Source organism: Pogona vitticeps, chromosome 1, assembly GCF_051106095.1.
Source record: "Pogona vitticeps strain Pit_001003342236 chromosome 1, PviZW2.1, whole genome shotgun sequence".
Taxonomy (NCBI): Eukaryota; Metazoa; Chordata; class Lepidosauria; order Squamata; family Agamidae; genus Pogona; species Pogona vitticeps.
The window spans coordinates 208520523-208536077 of NC_135783.1; the positions used below are offsets into that span (position 1 = coordinate 208520523).

The following is a 15555-nucleotide window of genomic DNA, read 5'->3' on the forward strand; positions in this document are numbered from 1 at the left end:
GTTGCCGGTGGCTGGGCGTGTGCCTCGGAGCCTTCGGAGCCTCTCGCCGCCGGCTTTGCGGGGGGGGAGGTGCGGGGGGGGAAGAGAAGGGGAGAGATTTATTGGCGGCTGCCGCCCGCCAAAGCGCGCTCGGATTGAGCCGCCGCCGCCGCCGCCTCTACGAGCCGCGCTCTGCCCGGAGCCCGGAGGGCGGGCGTCTCGGCCAGGGCTCGGCAACCTCCCTCCCGCTTCTCCCGCCACCCGGCGCGGAGGTTGCTTGCCATCCCTTCTGCAGCCGCCCAAGAACCTCCACCGCCGCCTCCGCCTCGGCGAGCTCCGGCCTTCGGCTGCCTGAGGCGCGGGAGTCGGCGGGACCCTCGCCTTGGCGCGAAGTCTCCCCCCCTCCGCCGCCCCCCCCCCGGGGTTGCTTCCTCTCCTCCTCCTCCTCCCCGGCGGCGGCGCCCTCCTCCTCCTCCCCTCCCCTCCTTTTCCCGCCCCTCCCTGCTCTCCCCCTCCCCTCCCCTGCCTGCCCTCCCCTTCGCGGCGCGCGTGTCAGGTTCGCCGGGAGGCAACCCGCCCTCAGCATGGAGCCGGCTCCGGGCGGCAGGCGAGCGGCTGGCCCGCGCTGAGGGAGAGCCGCGCCGCCCAAGCGGACCCGAGCCCAGCCGAGAGGGGCGATGGCTTCTCGCAAAGGCTAGCCGCCGCCGGGCGCGCTCCAGCCAAGCCGGAGAAGCGGGAAGCGCTACCTCGTCAGCCAGCCAGCCGTGCGGGAGAGGCAGAGGGAGAGAGAGAGAGAAAAAGAGAGAAAGAAAGAGAGAGAGGAGCCCTGGCGCCCGGGCTGGCGGCAGCTGCCGAGGAAGAGCGAGCACCATGCCCGTCCGCCGAGGCCATGTGGCGCCGCAGAATACCTTCCTGGGCACCATCATCCGCAAATTCGAAGGGCAAAGTAAGTTCGCGCGCCCGGCCTTCCCCCCCTCCACTTCCCCCCCACCAGAGGGGACCCCCCCCCCGCGCCCCCCCCCGCGCGCTCTTTCGTCCTCGATCCCCTTCGCCCCCCGAGCGAGCTGGAGGCGGGAGAGGAAACGGGGCGCCCAGCACCACCTCGGATCCCGGGCAGGGCGGACGAGCCGGAGGCGGTGGCGGACACGGTAGCCCTTGCGGTGCTGAGCTCGCCTCCGAGCTTCCCTCCGCTCATCCCTCCGGCTCGCCCCTTTCTCCCGCCAACTCGTGCGCTTCGCACCTGCCGGGCAGCGGCTCCGAGGAGGCACCGCCGGACTCGCGCACCATTGCCTGCTTATGCAATCGCTTTCCCCCCGGGATCAGAGGATGATGATAGGGTTGTTGGTGGGTTTTTTTTGGGGGGGGGAAGGTGGTCCTGGAAGACTCCAGTGCCCTGGAAAACGGTCCAGGGTGAGAGACCTGGCAGGAGGCTCCTTCCTCCTTTGGCCTCAAACCTTGACCTTAAATTTCCAGATGCCTCTTGCTTAGCAGGAGTTGACGAAAAGTTTGACCTCCCCTCCATTCAGCACACGCACACCCCTCGCAGCCAAGCAGGGCCAGTTAGTTCCTCCAAGGCATTTCCAGGAGAGGTCCTGCCTGGGATGGATTGGGCGCTTGCTGTCCGATCTGTATAAACTAGGAAGGGACTTGTGGCATCTGAAACGCTGTTTGCAGTGACTTGATGGGATGCCTCTGAAGCCGGGAGTTACAGTCCCCTCAAACTCATGCCCGTTGCCACTTGGCCGACTTGAAGCTGCCATAAGATTCTGTTGCTTTTGCTCCAACAGACCGAGCACAGCTCTCCATCTGACCTGTAAGGTCTTTTCCTAAATTCAACAGCTGACGGTCCCACACAAGAGAGTCATGTGTGCTGTCTTAAGTGTTTTTCTCAGCATGTTTACTCAGAGGATGTCTTTGGGCATTGTGGGAGATTTATTCCTTAGTCAAATGTGTTTGAATTTGCCACCTGACCGAGCATGGTTTAAGTGGAATCAGGCCAATTAGGGTGTTCAGTATGGCTTAGAGTCAAATGAGTGTGTGCAGGATTGCAGTCTTAATCTTTTGGGTAATGGTCAAAAATTTAAAGAAGGTAACATCTGACCTGGTCTAGTTCTGTCATACTGTGGAAAATAATAAAGTTGCAAGATAGGTTGGAGTCCTTTCCTTAAATGCTTAGTTCCAATTATCTTGGTAAGGTAAAGCCTAGTAATAAGAAGCATTTATTGCAGACCTTCCTTCATTGGCAGTTACCATTTCTATCATCAACATAACAGAGTTGTAGCCCATGAAAGATAGGTAGAGGTAAAATTCTGTAGTCCTCTGGAATGTAAGTTGCCTAATAACATCAGCAGACTTATTTATCTAGGTAAGGGAGTGCATAAGAAGACCCTTAAATTACCCCAAACTCTTGCTGGTACAAAGATAATTTGTAAATAATCAGGCACTCTTCCTTGTGACAAACTGCAAATAATGGTGGACATTTGAGAGAAAATAAAAAGGAAGTTATTTTTAATGTATCAACTGTGCAAATGTTGCATCCTGCCTTCCACGATGAACATTGGGCATTTTTTCCTCTCCCTTTGGGTAGGCATGTGTGGGAATTTTCTTTGTTAAATTATGTCATATGAAGTCTCCAACATTTTCAAAATTCTGCATATATTCTGCTGAAAATATTGAGGTTTTTTTAAAAATTAACTGAATGTACAAAAAGTGACGTCATCATAAATCCAGACTCAAGACTGAGTGCTGAGCACTCAAGTTGTACTTTGAATCCCTATGTCTACTTTATGGTGTTGAATTAGGTTGCCACCTTGTTACTCTGAAAGATGCATCATCTTTCACAAATGCCTGGTAGGTCAGTACACCATTGTCCTCTCCATATTGGGGGGGGGGGAGGTATCTGTTGAATTTAGTCAGTGCAAATGGCTGTGATAGGTTTTGTTTTTGATATGAACTTAATAAATTTGCAGCTTTTGCCAAGAAAGAACTTGAGATTTCCCATTTTTCAAATCAAATGGAGGAGCAAGTGAAAAACAGAGATTGATCCTTTCCTACTCATGGGGACAAATATTTTATGTAGTGGAGTTGTAGCATGAAGTTATAGCAGGTTATTAAATTTGTACCTGTGAATCATTCCATAGGTCATTATGTAAATACAGACTTGGCTTCAAAGCCTTACTTGCCATTGAAAACAAGAGTGAAAAGTGAAAGAGAACTATTGACTGAGTTGGATGAGAAATGTCCTGCTTAAGCACTCTTGTGTTGTGTAACAATAGCTGAGACTACAATGGAGTCCATTCCACCGACTTCACTTTCTGCCATGATATGTACTTGTGTGTGATTACATCTGTCCAGTACAGTGGAGGTGAAAAAGAATATCAGTCCCATAAAGATTTTTGATTTAGGGTCAGCAGCTGAGGACTGGCATGTAGATATGTACCACGTCACAACGAAATTCTGTAATGTGAGTATTGTTAAAGAGTCCCATAGTCATCCTGGTCAAAGCCAGCCCTGCCATTAGGCAAACTGAGGTTGTTGCCGTAAGCATCAAATTTTAGGAAGTGGTAGCAAGGCACTGAAGGAGAAAAGAGCAGGTGAGCTGAGCTGTATGCTGCACAACTGCACCTGCATGTCCTAAGATGGCCTGCTGAGGTCTGGAGCAGTGGAGGGTACTGTTTCATTCTCAGTGTTGCAGAAAGATTCAGGTGCTTATCCCCTGCACTTTTGTACCTGGAATGAGACAGGGCACACTCTTGTTTCTTTGCCTCAGGCAGTGCAGTGTCTTGGTCTGACCCTGATCCTTGTGGCATCACTTTACAATGCAAATGCATAGGAAGCCTTAAAGGCATGCTGCTGTTATCATGGGAGAGAGCACCCTGGTGTCTGGATAGTGAAGGGGACTTCTTGTTTTAAATGTGAGGAGTTGATCTCTCTCGTTCAGGCCTCCTCTTTAAACAGCAAATCAAGCAAAAATTACAAATTAACAAATTGCCTCATCGTGTGATAAGTGAGACTAATCTCTCAGTGAGACAGTAAAGCAGCTCTCTTATACACAGAAGGTCCCAGCTGCAGAGCCAGGCATCTCGAGGTAAAAAAGATCAGCCACCAGGTGGTGGCTTCTGCCACCTACCATGGCTTGGAAACAAGTGTGTGGGACTTCGAATCCCCAGCTGGCATAGCCACTTACCACGGAGAATGGGGGATTCTGGGAAGAACAGTCCTACGAATGATAGCTCTAGGAACTACAATAATAACTTGAACTATAGCAAAAATAAACTTTTCTGAGTTCTACCTGAGAACCTGGCAAAGAGTTTCCCTCACTGAACTTTGAGATCTCTTTCAGCTTTACAAGTCTGTGATTCTGTGCTGAGGATTAGAATAGATCAGTGGTTCCCAACCTTTGTTACTGGGATGCTTTTGAATTGCAACTCCCAGAAACCCCAGTCAGGACAGCTGGTGGTGAAGGCTTCTGGGAGTTGCAGTCCAAAAACACCTGAGTAACCCAAGGTTAAGAACCAGTGGAGTAGATGATTCTGGCTGGGTAGGCAATTAATTTGACCGGGTATTCGAGAGCTGAACCAAAACACTGAACCTTACTCACCAGGCAGGGAAACATTTATACACTGTTTGTTCTTTTTATTACTTTAAGGTCATCTGCGTTCTCCAGATGATTAGCAAAAGTGACAACCACTGTAACTAATCTCGTGGCAGAAACTAATATACTGGCAAAAAAAAGGATATTATAATGAACTGGTTCTTTTAATAAAACTATTTGCAAGGCTTAGATTAATATTATGTGAACATTTTCATCTTGTTTGTCTGGTGGCTTTGCCTGCTCTTTGTGCAGCTGGTATAGCTTCCTAGTTTCTGGCTTTTATTTGAGTCCTGCCTATGAACTCTGGCAAACAGCGGGAGTGAAGAGGAGAGCTTGAGAATGATTGATCTCCACTACCCAAACTACTGGCAGGTCAGTGTTGGCCAGTCCCTGAGCTGTAGAAGACTTCTAACATAAAAAATTACAGTCATATTGATACATGATGACGACGACGACGATAAATAATAAGAATAAGAATATATTCAGCAGTTACAAATGTTTTTGCTTCCTGTTCCTAGGTTGAAGCCCCCCCCACTCGCATTGCAGATTATTTTGAGATTTATTTCTACTTTTTATTGGATTAAAAAAAAGACCTCCAACCTACTGGAGTGAGTCCTTGTTGAAGCACACATCATTCTGGTGCAGATCAGATGTAGCAGTAGCTTCTGTCTGAAGAGCAGTGAGATTTTTATGAGATGTTGTAAGGTTGTTGAAAAATGCATTACTTTTTTTAAATTGCAGATAAAAAATTCATCATTGCTAATGCTCGAGTGCAGAACTGCGCGATCATCTACTGTAACGACGGGTTCTGTGAGATGACAGGGTTCTCCAGGCCAGATGTCATGCAGAAACCATGCACCTGTGACTTTCTTCATGGACCAGAGACCAAAAAGCACCACATTGCCCAGATTGCCCAGGCATTGCTGGGGTCTGAGGAGAGGAAAGTGGAAGTCACCTATTATCACAAAAATGGTAAAGTGGTTTATCTTGTTCTAAAAAGTTCATGAGCAATTCGTTTGGTTTGGAGTAGATTTTGAAAGGTTCTTGGTTTGTTCGGATGCGCCTTTAATGGTTTTGTGCTGTATTTGGGTGGGCGTCATGCCTGTCTCCTGGACAATGCTGTTGTTTTGTTTGGAAGTATGGAGCTTTGTTCCAACTAGTGGAAATTCTTTATAGTTAAATTTATTTTGGACCTGTCTTAGATGCAGGACTGGGATTTCCATGAAGTGATATGAAGGAGTAGTTTCAATAGAAGATTAAATCTCAGGAAAAGATTATATATAAATATATTTAAAAGAAATGAATTACTTCTGGGAGCGATGATTATGTGTGAGCATGTCTGTGGTTCTGCTTCCCACCCCCCAGGAATAGGTAACTGGAGCATTGTATATAAAAGCAGATATTGAATAGGTCCTTTAAAAAGGAATATGATCCTCGTGATGATGATTTATGGTGAAGGTATTTCTGGTGAACAGAGGCATTTGGAAGTCTAATTCATTCACACACAAACACATTCATTGTTGTCAGATATACTCATGAAGTGTGTCAATGCTGTCTCTCTTTCATGGGTGGAAAAGTATGACTATGAGAATAGATGTCACTTGCATAAAATCAGTGAGGTGGACGCATTCAGACACAGAATTAAAACCATTATGACAAATGGAAGCAGTGGGCTTGTACAGCTGTCACTATGCTGGGTCTAGATGACCACTGAAATCTGAGTTCAGGTTTCCAGTCTCATGTTTTCCAGTGGTGGCTCCCTTGTCAACTTGAGTTAATAATATACCTAGTTGCAGAATCTAGATTAAAAGGAAGAATTGGACAAAATACGACCATCAGTTACTATATAATTACTGTGACACTGATTCAGTGTCATAGACTGTGGCATAAAACTGACAACGTTTAAAGACAGATAGAGACAAGCATCTATTTTGGTTGTGTTGCTTCTTCTCTGTAGAAATGTATAATGTATAATGAATTATGGGTAGGACATTTTTCACTGTTGATCTAGATTCTGTGTGGATTGGTGCTTTACATCATTGGAGGCCAGGAGGGGAACTTACATGGTCATGTCCTTGAGGTTTGAATTAAATGTGGTGACACACTGTGTAAGATGCTCAGCAATCAAAGTAAACAGCAGTGAAATCTTGCTACTGTATTGTTGATTTTAAACACTGTTTAAGATGCTAAGTAATTACTTCAGGGCAGTTAGGGAAAAAATCCACCTCTTTCAAACCATTTGGGGGTTTATTTTTTGTATAAAAAATGACTACAAGCTGTCTAAAATATACCTCACAAAATTAAAGATGAAGTTGGTGTTGAAAACGAAAAGAAAATGAGGTTGATTATTCATTTGCCAGCATGCATCTTGATAAGGAGGTGACAAGGCTAATGGTTTCAGAAGGTTTAAATTGGTTTTCTTTACTGATTATTCAGCATTCTAAGTCAGATGCTAAGCAAGTTGGAATCAAGTTGGAAGCATGTTGTACTCTATTTTTGTTTGCTCTGTGTATATGTGTTCAAAAGGAAAATGCAAAGCAATCTCATACTGGATGTTCAAAAGGGGAGCTTTAATTAGTGCTGGAGATCCGCCAGTGTGCCGTTTCCATTCATTCGAGGACTGTGACTATAGAGGGGAAACCATTCTTTAAAGCAGCAGTGACAAGTGTGGTTCCTGGATTCTTCTGATGGTATTGACAGGCAAGCATTTGGAAGGTTGAGATTAGGGGGCAGCTCTAGAGATTAGGAAAGAAAATGAGCTTTTGCTAATAATTGTATTATTATTAATACCAATGGTGCTTCGGATCTGATGCTTTTCTGAATAGTCAGGAAAAAAAGATATACCTCATGGGAGGGTCACTGAGAGCACCCCTGACAAGCTGGGCAAGACCCTGGGAAACAGCAACTGCTGGATCTGAGATGGGTGAGGGATGGGAGCACCTGACATGGGTGAAGGAGGGGAACGGTGTCAAGAAGAAACACCAGGGGAGACATGAGGATGGGGAGCCTCCCCTCATCTAAAAGGGCCTTGGAGGAGGCTGGGGTTGTTCAGAAGGAAGATGAGGGGTGTGCATTGAGTCATCAGATCTAGAGGAGAAAGGATCCTACGGAGATGCTGAGGAGGAATTAGAATGAGGTTTACAGTGTGGAAACGGTCCTGGAGCTGGAGGGAGCCTGGGACTACGTTTATCACAGGAATGGGGGTCCTTGTAGAACCCTGTGTGCCCCAAGGGCAAGGATGTGCCCTGGAGGCTACTGACTTGAGGGTTCCCCCCCCTCCCACTGGCCTCACTGGAGAAACCACCTTCAACAGCCTAAGCTGGGCCAAGGGGCCCCCACACTGATGGAGCAGCAGCACCAGAGACAAAAGAGGCCGAAGGAACATCAGCAGAGCCTTCAGCAACAGCTGCCACTGCTGCTGATATCACTGGATCTGCAGCTTGCTTTCACTGTGGGCTTCAGTCTGTCCCTCCTCCCAGCGCCTTCTGTACAACTGTGGAGGCTGTTGTTAAAGGACATTAAAGACTCATACCCTCCCCACCACCACCACCACCATCAAGTTAACAGGGCATGGAACTAGCCAGACAGTGAAGGCACAAGTGACCTGGGACAGGTTACCGGAGTGGCACAAACTCCCACTGATATTACTGTCCCACCCCCTGTTGCAATAAATCCTGTTCGACTCAAGCTAGATGGTGTGGAGCTAATGGACAGGGGCATGGAGGTTTGCCCACTGATCTCACCTGGGGCGAGGGCGGTGAGGCTCACATACCTGTTGTTCCAAAAGTGCTTGTAATGTTCAATAGGCATGAGTACACTGATTCCTTTTCTTATGTCTTGTCCTCCTTCTAAGGTTGTTAGAGAATGGACTTATGTTATTACACTTGTATCTTGGGCTTTTCCAAGGATGCTTTATGCACGCATACCCAATGGGCATGGAGACCGCCTGGTACTCCAGATGCTTTTGGACTTCCACCCCTCTGTCTCTCACTCTGTCTCTCACTACAGTTCCCAGGATTCTTTTGGGGAAGCCCTTGACCTTTAATCTTGTATACACGATAGGTCTGTAGTGCAGCTGTAACCAGTTTAGTTGGCACAAGGACAGCTAGTTGTATCTTTAGGCTGAATGCAGATCTTCTCGGTTGTAATTTCAGTCCCAGTTCAGCACTTTGTCCACTACGCTTCACTGAGCCTCCTACTTTTGCTGTCTTGTTGCCCAGAAGAATGACATCGCAGCTGAGAACAGGGATGGGTGACTCTGTCAAGCTTGATTTTATTCAGATTCTGATTCTTCTGCTGCTAGATTCAGTCTCCATCCTGGTTCTTCATCAGATGGCAATTCTTTAAATTTCTCTGCATAAACAATTGTATGCATTTCCCCCAAAAAACAAAACAGACATATGTTTGTGCATATTTCTATGTGCTCCTTTAAAAATGTACATACCCCATTATATGATGAATCTGAATTTCATATGAATCTGTCCAGATGTGCACATTTTTTGTGTGCACTGTTACAGACGTACACTTTTTTCTGCAATAATAATTTTTCAAATGAAGGCATTTTCTGGTTGTTTAGTTTATTTCAGTTTGGTTGCCTGTTTGTAACTTGTATTGCAAAATTCAGGAGAGTGCAAGTTTTAGTATTTGAATACATTCTGCTTTGTATTCAAGGATTAAAATGTTTCTGTGAGGATTTGGTTTTCCACATTTTTATAGAATCTTATCCTTTTTAATAATGTGTCATACTGGCTATTAAAGCAGCAAGGCAGGCACCAAAGCCTAAAGTAAATCCAAGGAGTAAACAATGCTGAATTTTGAGTGCATTGAGGGATGCTTATTATATACTCTGGTGTGATCGATCTAAGATCAGACACCTGCATTGCAAATGTATCTGTGCTGGTTCATTCATAACAGTAGAAACAGAATTTGTTCTGAAGCAGAAGTCTCACCTGCAGAACCTTCACATTCTGGCACTGGAGATGCCGATTTACATTGCTTTATAGCAGAATTGATGGACATTTAGCTGACTGGATATTTTGGACTTCCACTCCCTTTCATTGCCTACACTGTCTGGGTAGTGGGAGTGGTTGGCCAACCCATCTGGAGAACTTACTTCACATGTGGATATCCTGTGGAAAGCCAGAGTTGCAGAGCCATTTGCCAGTTGTGGAGGGCAAAACTGTGGACATTCACAGATGCCCCCAAAGAAATCCTTTTACTGATCTAGAGACAACTGCACAACTATGCAGTGAGTGCAGTTCCCTTCACTTCAAAGAAATAGCATATAATTACAGACATAACAATGGTTTATCTAGAGCAACATCCACATGGAGGTCATATGTTAGCATATGGTGTCTTCCCTGTAGCATGCTAACCCCCCCCCCTGTAGATTGTCTGTTTCACTTTCCACTTTTATGTCTTGAGTATTTTAGATTTTTGATATTATACAAGTTCTGTGCAGCTGTCTGCAACACCAAGAAGCCAGGCAGGGGATGTGAATACTCACACAGGCTCTGCCTCCAATATCTTCATGTTTATTCATTTATTTGTTGTACTTACATCCTTCTTTCCCCTCTAATGAGTTTACGGTGGTGGGCATTCTTTATCCTCACTTTATCCTCAAAACAACCCTGTGAGGGAGGTTACACAAAGGAAGTGCAACTGGCTTGTGAATTAACATGGCTGAGAGGCGATTTGAACCTAGGTTTCTAGAGTCCTAGTCCAACACTCTTAACTGCTGTACTATGCTGACATTCAACTGGACTGCCTGGACTGGGACAAAACTCTGAAAATTTATACCAACACTACTTTAGAATCTTTCCATATTTAATAAGAACAAAGGGTTCACCATTGTGCTCCCAGTTGGAGATAGGGTATCAGAAGTCATCCAGTAGTGGGGGGAGGAGGAGGAGGAGGAGGAGGAGGAGAAGTACGGATGAAACAGCAGGGCCTTCTTGAGTTTCTGTGGTCAACAGGGTGCCATTTGATGGACGGAGTCCAAGAAGATCAAGATGTTCAGGTGGTTGTAACTTGGTCTGCAAAATTCAGCAGCATCCTGTGTCATGGATCCCTGTACCCAAAATAGGAATGGAGTGTTGAAAAGAGACGTGGACGTGGGAATTGGACGGCAAGGCTACAGATAGACTTGATGGCCAGATGCCTGTTTGTACTTGTCATGTACAACTCCTGCACTGATAGAGCATGCTGCCATTTTCACGCAGCCTCTGGCTTGCAGTTATGCAAAATGCAGATCACCCTCTTTGAAACAACAAAGCTCTGGCTTGCACAAAGAGATAGTGAAAATCCCCTTGCACTGTTCATGCATTTTGCCAGCTGCAAAGGCAGTGGGGCCATGGCATACCTAGAAAAGAGTAGCAGGATTCTAGCTCATGTAAAAGTAAAAGATAATTTCTTTTTCTATTCTTATGACAGTAACTGGGTGAATAACAGCATAATATACATATCTACCCAGGCGCTTGAGCTCACTGTGGTTCATTCCCAAGTGAATGCAAATAGATGGCACCCTGAAATTCTGGAATGCTGTTGTTCAGACGACAGTCCACCTTCTCTGTAGGGTCTCAGCACTGAAGTATTAGTGGATGAATGTGCAGTAACTGTGGTGAAGTTTAGGATGGAAATAGAAATGCTGGTCAGCCAGTCACTGCTGGTTTCCTGGGTTTTTGAAAAGAAAGAAATTAAAGAATTGCCAGAATTAACATCTTTCTTACCTGTCAGTAAAAGATTCAGCTCTTGGGATCTTCCAGTGCTCCCAGCAATTTGCACAAAGCTAGGCAGAAAAAAAGGAAAAGATTTTAATGAGATAGCTTAGAGATGACCATGCTGCAAGCGATTGATCCAGTTAAACTGACACATGGTAAAACCTCCACGGTCCTTGAAAATTATTTCTGGGAGTTATGTACCCAGGAGGAAACCAATCTCCCCATTACAGAATTGTTCTAAAGCAGCAATCTCTCTCTGTATATGTATATATTTGTTTCAATTTCCCTTCTGCACGTTGTTCCAAAAGAGTCAGTTTGTCTAAGGTTTGGATCCTCTGCTATGCCACAAGCTATTCCTTAGTGGATAATTGTAAAATAATCAAAATGTTGGGACTTTTATCAGAAATAGGCAAGGATGGCTGCTGAATAAACCCAGCCTGGTATGTGAGATGCACCTGCAGCCCAAGAGGTTGTGTTGATTGATGCAGAGCAGTGAATGACACCAGCTCTCTATTCAAGGTGCACAGGGCGAAAAGCCAGTTGGATTGCTTTGGCTGGTGAGGCAGGAAGTCCCACAAGCTTTCTCTCCATTTCTGACAGTAGGAATATAATAATAAGAAATTTAAAGACTAGCAATTGGCTGCCATTTCATGATATCCAAAATCTGCTGCTCGGATTGACTGCCTTATTCTGCCTAACGTCGGCCCAACCATGATTTTGGTTGGGCTGTTTTGAAAAGCCTAGCAACCACATTCTGTGACCTTACCCAAACTGGGAAGTGTGAGAGGGTTAAATCACAAAAGTACATGGAAATTTTACTTTCATTTAGGCTTAAAGCCATTTTTAAGTTAGATTAGAGTAAAACCTTTGAATGAATTATATAAATTACCATTGATTTTGTGGTTCTACTTTACTTGAGACTCAAAAGTGGATTTAGTTCAGTTTTTCCAGAAGTGCATAATAGTCCTTAGCAGCAATTTAAATTCATAGCAAGAGAGCCAGCGTTTCTTCTCATCAGCTTCATAACATCCTTTCTACAATTGGTTTATCTGTAGGGACAGATTTGATTAGGTATCTTTGGAGGTAAGATAGTGTTTACACAGCATATCAATATTTTTGTTTTAATAATGTTTTTGCCATGGAAATGTGTGACGGTTCTTCCTCCGAGGACTCCAGTTTTGCCCGTTTAAAGTTATTATTGCATAAATCATTCCTGACAGCTGTAAAATATTGCTTGAGGTGATAAAGCTGTAAAGCTTTGACATAAAAACTATAATCATGCAGGGTTTGAGGATGGGTTTGTGTATTAAATTGAGGAGGACTGTGCTCCATCAGTTTCTTTTTGTATAGTGAGTGTGTTGTGGGATGATCAAAGTGAGACGTACTTGAGTGTATGCAAGCCTATGAAGTTTGATTATTGACAGGAAAGTGAAGTTGCTTATTGTTAGCTGTGAAGACTGGTGAGAGTCTGCAGAGCAGAAACACAAGGGCAGGACATGGTGACAAACATGATGAAAGGGAATAATGGTGTCTGACAGTTCTTTTGATAGCCAAAGGAGCCAACAGAGACTATTGCCATCACCTTAGTGTTGAACTGGGCAGCATGCTAGGGTCGAACTGATAAACAAATTCACAAATTTCATTGTTGATCATTTTAAGAGTACAGGAAATTGGCTTATTCACATCTTATTAATATCTGACATCTTTTTTTTTAATCCTGACATATTCATTGTATTGAGCTTCACTGTGACTGTGGGAGTTTGAGTATTGAGTATGTTGAGCTCTACAGAGCCAGAGGTTGGGAGTTCAATTGCCCACTGTGCTTCCTAGGAAAAGATGTAGCCTATGTAGCCTTGGACAAGCTGTACTGTCTTAGGGTGCCCCCCGGAAGAAGGGAATGATAAACCACTTCTGAGTACTCACTAGCTCGTATACCCTGAAAAGGGTTGCCATAAGTCTGAATCTACCTGACGACACACAATTAGTTGAGTAGTAGATTTTAGATAGTGGGATTTATGCCACCACAAAGGAGGGAAAAAGCAAGAGTGGGGGGGGGAGGGAGAAAAACAGGCAATTAAAGCCCATATAAGAGAAATGCATACATATGCACAGTCATAGACTCTCCATCCCAGTAGTAAACTTTTTAATAAAGTCAGGGCCAGACCCTTGTTAAGTCCAGCTGCATGGGGATATCTGTATCTGTGTACGAATACAAATACTGCCATCTCTAGTCCCCACTTTTTCTTCTATATCTTCTGTTGTTTGAATAAATGTGATTGCTGGTGTACTTTTAGAAAACTTGCACATTTCCCTAAGTTTTCTTAGACATTAAAAAACAAACAAACCAAGATTTCCTGGATTCTACACCATGCCCTCAAATGTTGTTTAACCTATTCAACTTAGCGAGGTTCGTCTCTTACCTTAAAGCTACCTTAGGAAAGCTCCACACGACTTCTTCATTCCAGGCTGTCGGACCTATTTGCCTTTAGTGTTCAGAGTGATGTTTTATCAGTCAAGCTCACTGCCCAGGTTAATAGCCTGTAACAAAGCTCTGTTGCAAAATCCTTTGAAGTAATGACAGAGTACAAATGGCAGAGGTGAAATTTAGCAATTGTCGTGGTACCCTGTATCATTTCACTAGTCGTGCCTTTCGCTGGAAGAGCAGGTCAGGTTAATATTTCTGTTTCTGTGTGGTGGCACTGAGTTATGTGAAACCCCTGTGGGTTTTGTTGTTGTTTCTATCTTATTGGTAACTTGAAACCAGCCACATCCTGATGTGTGGGAAGAAATAAGTCCCATTGCTACTACAAGGCAACGCTTGCTGGAGGTCTCTCCCACAGTACAGCTCCAGTAGAGACCTGTAAGTGCCTAAAAGTATGGCCGTGCCCTTGGTTGCTTTTCAATCCTCTTTCACTCTTCAGGAGAACTTGTCAGCAAACTCTACCAGTTGTTGTCATGTTGTATTGCTGTGAGGAATGACCCCGCCAATACTTTGTATGAATAATTCTGAACAATTCCTTGGTCTTTTCACTGTCAAGGTTGGCAGGTGGTAGATCTGGATCCTCTGGGATATCCACAGTATATTGGACAGGGTGGGTTGGTTTTGGGTTGTTGTTGTTTTAAATATTTATTATTTATTTATTTATTTAATTTATATGCCGCCCACACTACCCAAAGGTTTTACTCCCATTGGCTTCATCAAAGCAGCAACAAAATAACTCTCTCTTGGCCTACTTCGTGTTGCTGAAACAAAGAAAGCGTGGGGCAGTCCGGAATAAATCCTAATGCTAACTTGTTCCCTTAATTGCATCTCTTATTTTCCATAATCAATTCTGAGGAGGGGAGAGAGGGAGAACGACTCTACATTGCCCAGTTACTGTCATTTGTCATAGAGGAATTACACAACCTCCTCCTTATGTATAGTCAGCCCATATTGATTTTGAGGAGTTTGCAAGGAACTCTCTCTGTGTGTGTTTATGTTCCTGTCCATGTAGGTGTGTCTTCACATTGTTTGTCCCCACATCAGAATTAAGATTTGAGCAGACCTTGGAAATGTCACTTCATTGATCTCCAAATCCCAGAATCCCCCACCTATCCCAACCGCTGGGAATCCTGGAAGTGAGGAGCATTAAAAGTTACCTTACCCTGAGTCAGACCATTGGCCCACTCAGCCTAATGTTGCCAACTCTTGAGTGACATCAGTTCTTCAGGAGTTTATGCAGGATTCTTCCTCAGCTCTACTTTGAAGTCCCTGGTGTTTCCTGATAGTCCAACAGTCTGAAATCTAGCAAGATCAAGTGTGTTCAGGCTGCAGTTCAAAAAGCAATTTCACTGCTCTGAGAATCCAGCAATCAATATGACTACTGACCATAGCAGCTGTGAGATTCTGGGCATTTCCCTTTGAAACAGGTAACTGTTTTATTCTGCATCTCTTCCTCCCCAAACTGCCTCTTTTCTTTCTGTTTCCTTGATATTCTCTGAGACAATATAATGCCAACTGACTATTATACAGAGAGAAAAAACACCTTCTGGGAGAGCAAAAATGCAGCTTTATTGCAGCCTGTGCATTCTTAAATTAGGTGTAACTTACTCCAGATGGAGGGGGCCTACATCAGATTGCTGTTATGGTCCTGGGGCAACTATCACTTGCTTAGCAAGTAGCTGTCTGTGTGGAGTTATAATCTATGTGTCCAGTGACTGGCTGTTTCTATAGCTACCAATGTAGAAACACTATTTAATGTGAGAAATTCCCATCACAAAGCA

The 15555-nt window shown here is 44.6% G+C and overlaps 1 protein-coding gene across 6 annotated transcripts in view; it reads left to right on the top strand.

Moving 5' to 3' along the window:
* Positions 1–469: 469 nt before the first annotated feature.
* The window catches only part of KCNH7 (potassium voltage-gated channel subfamily H member 7), a 376531-nt gene continuing 361445 nt past the window's right edge, over positions 470–15555 (top strand). For all 6 annotated transcript variants that reach the window (XM_072982177.2, XM_072982182.2, XM_072982194.2 and 3 more), the window contains exons 1-2: positions 470–925; positions 5315–5545. In XM_072982177.2, the coding sequence (XP_072838278.2) occupies positions 850–925; positions 5315–5545 (307 nt within the window). In that variant the 5' untranslated portion in view covers positions 470–849. The remainder of the gene's footprint in view (positions 926–5314; positions 5546–15555) is intronic.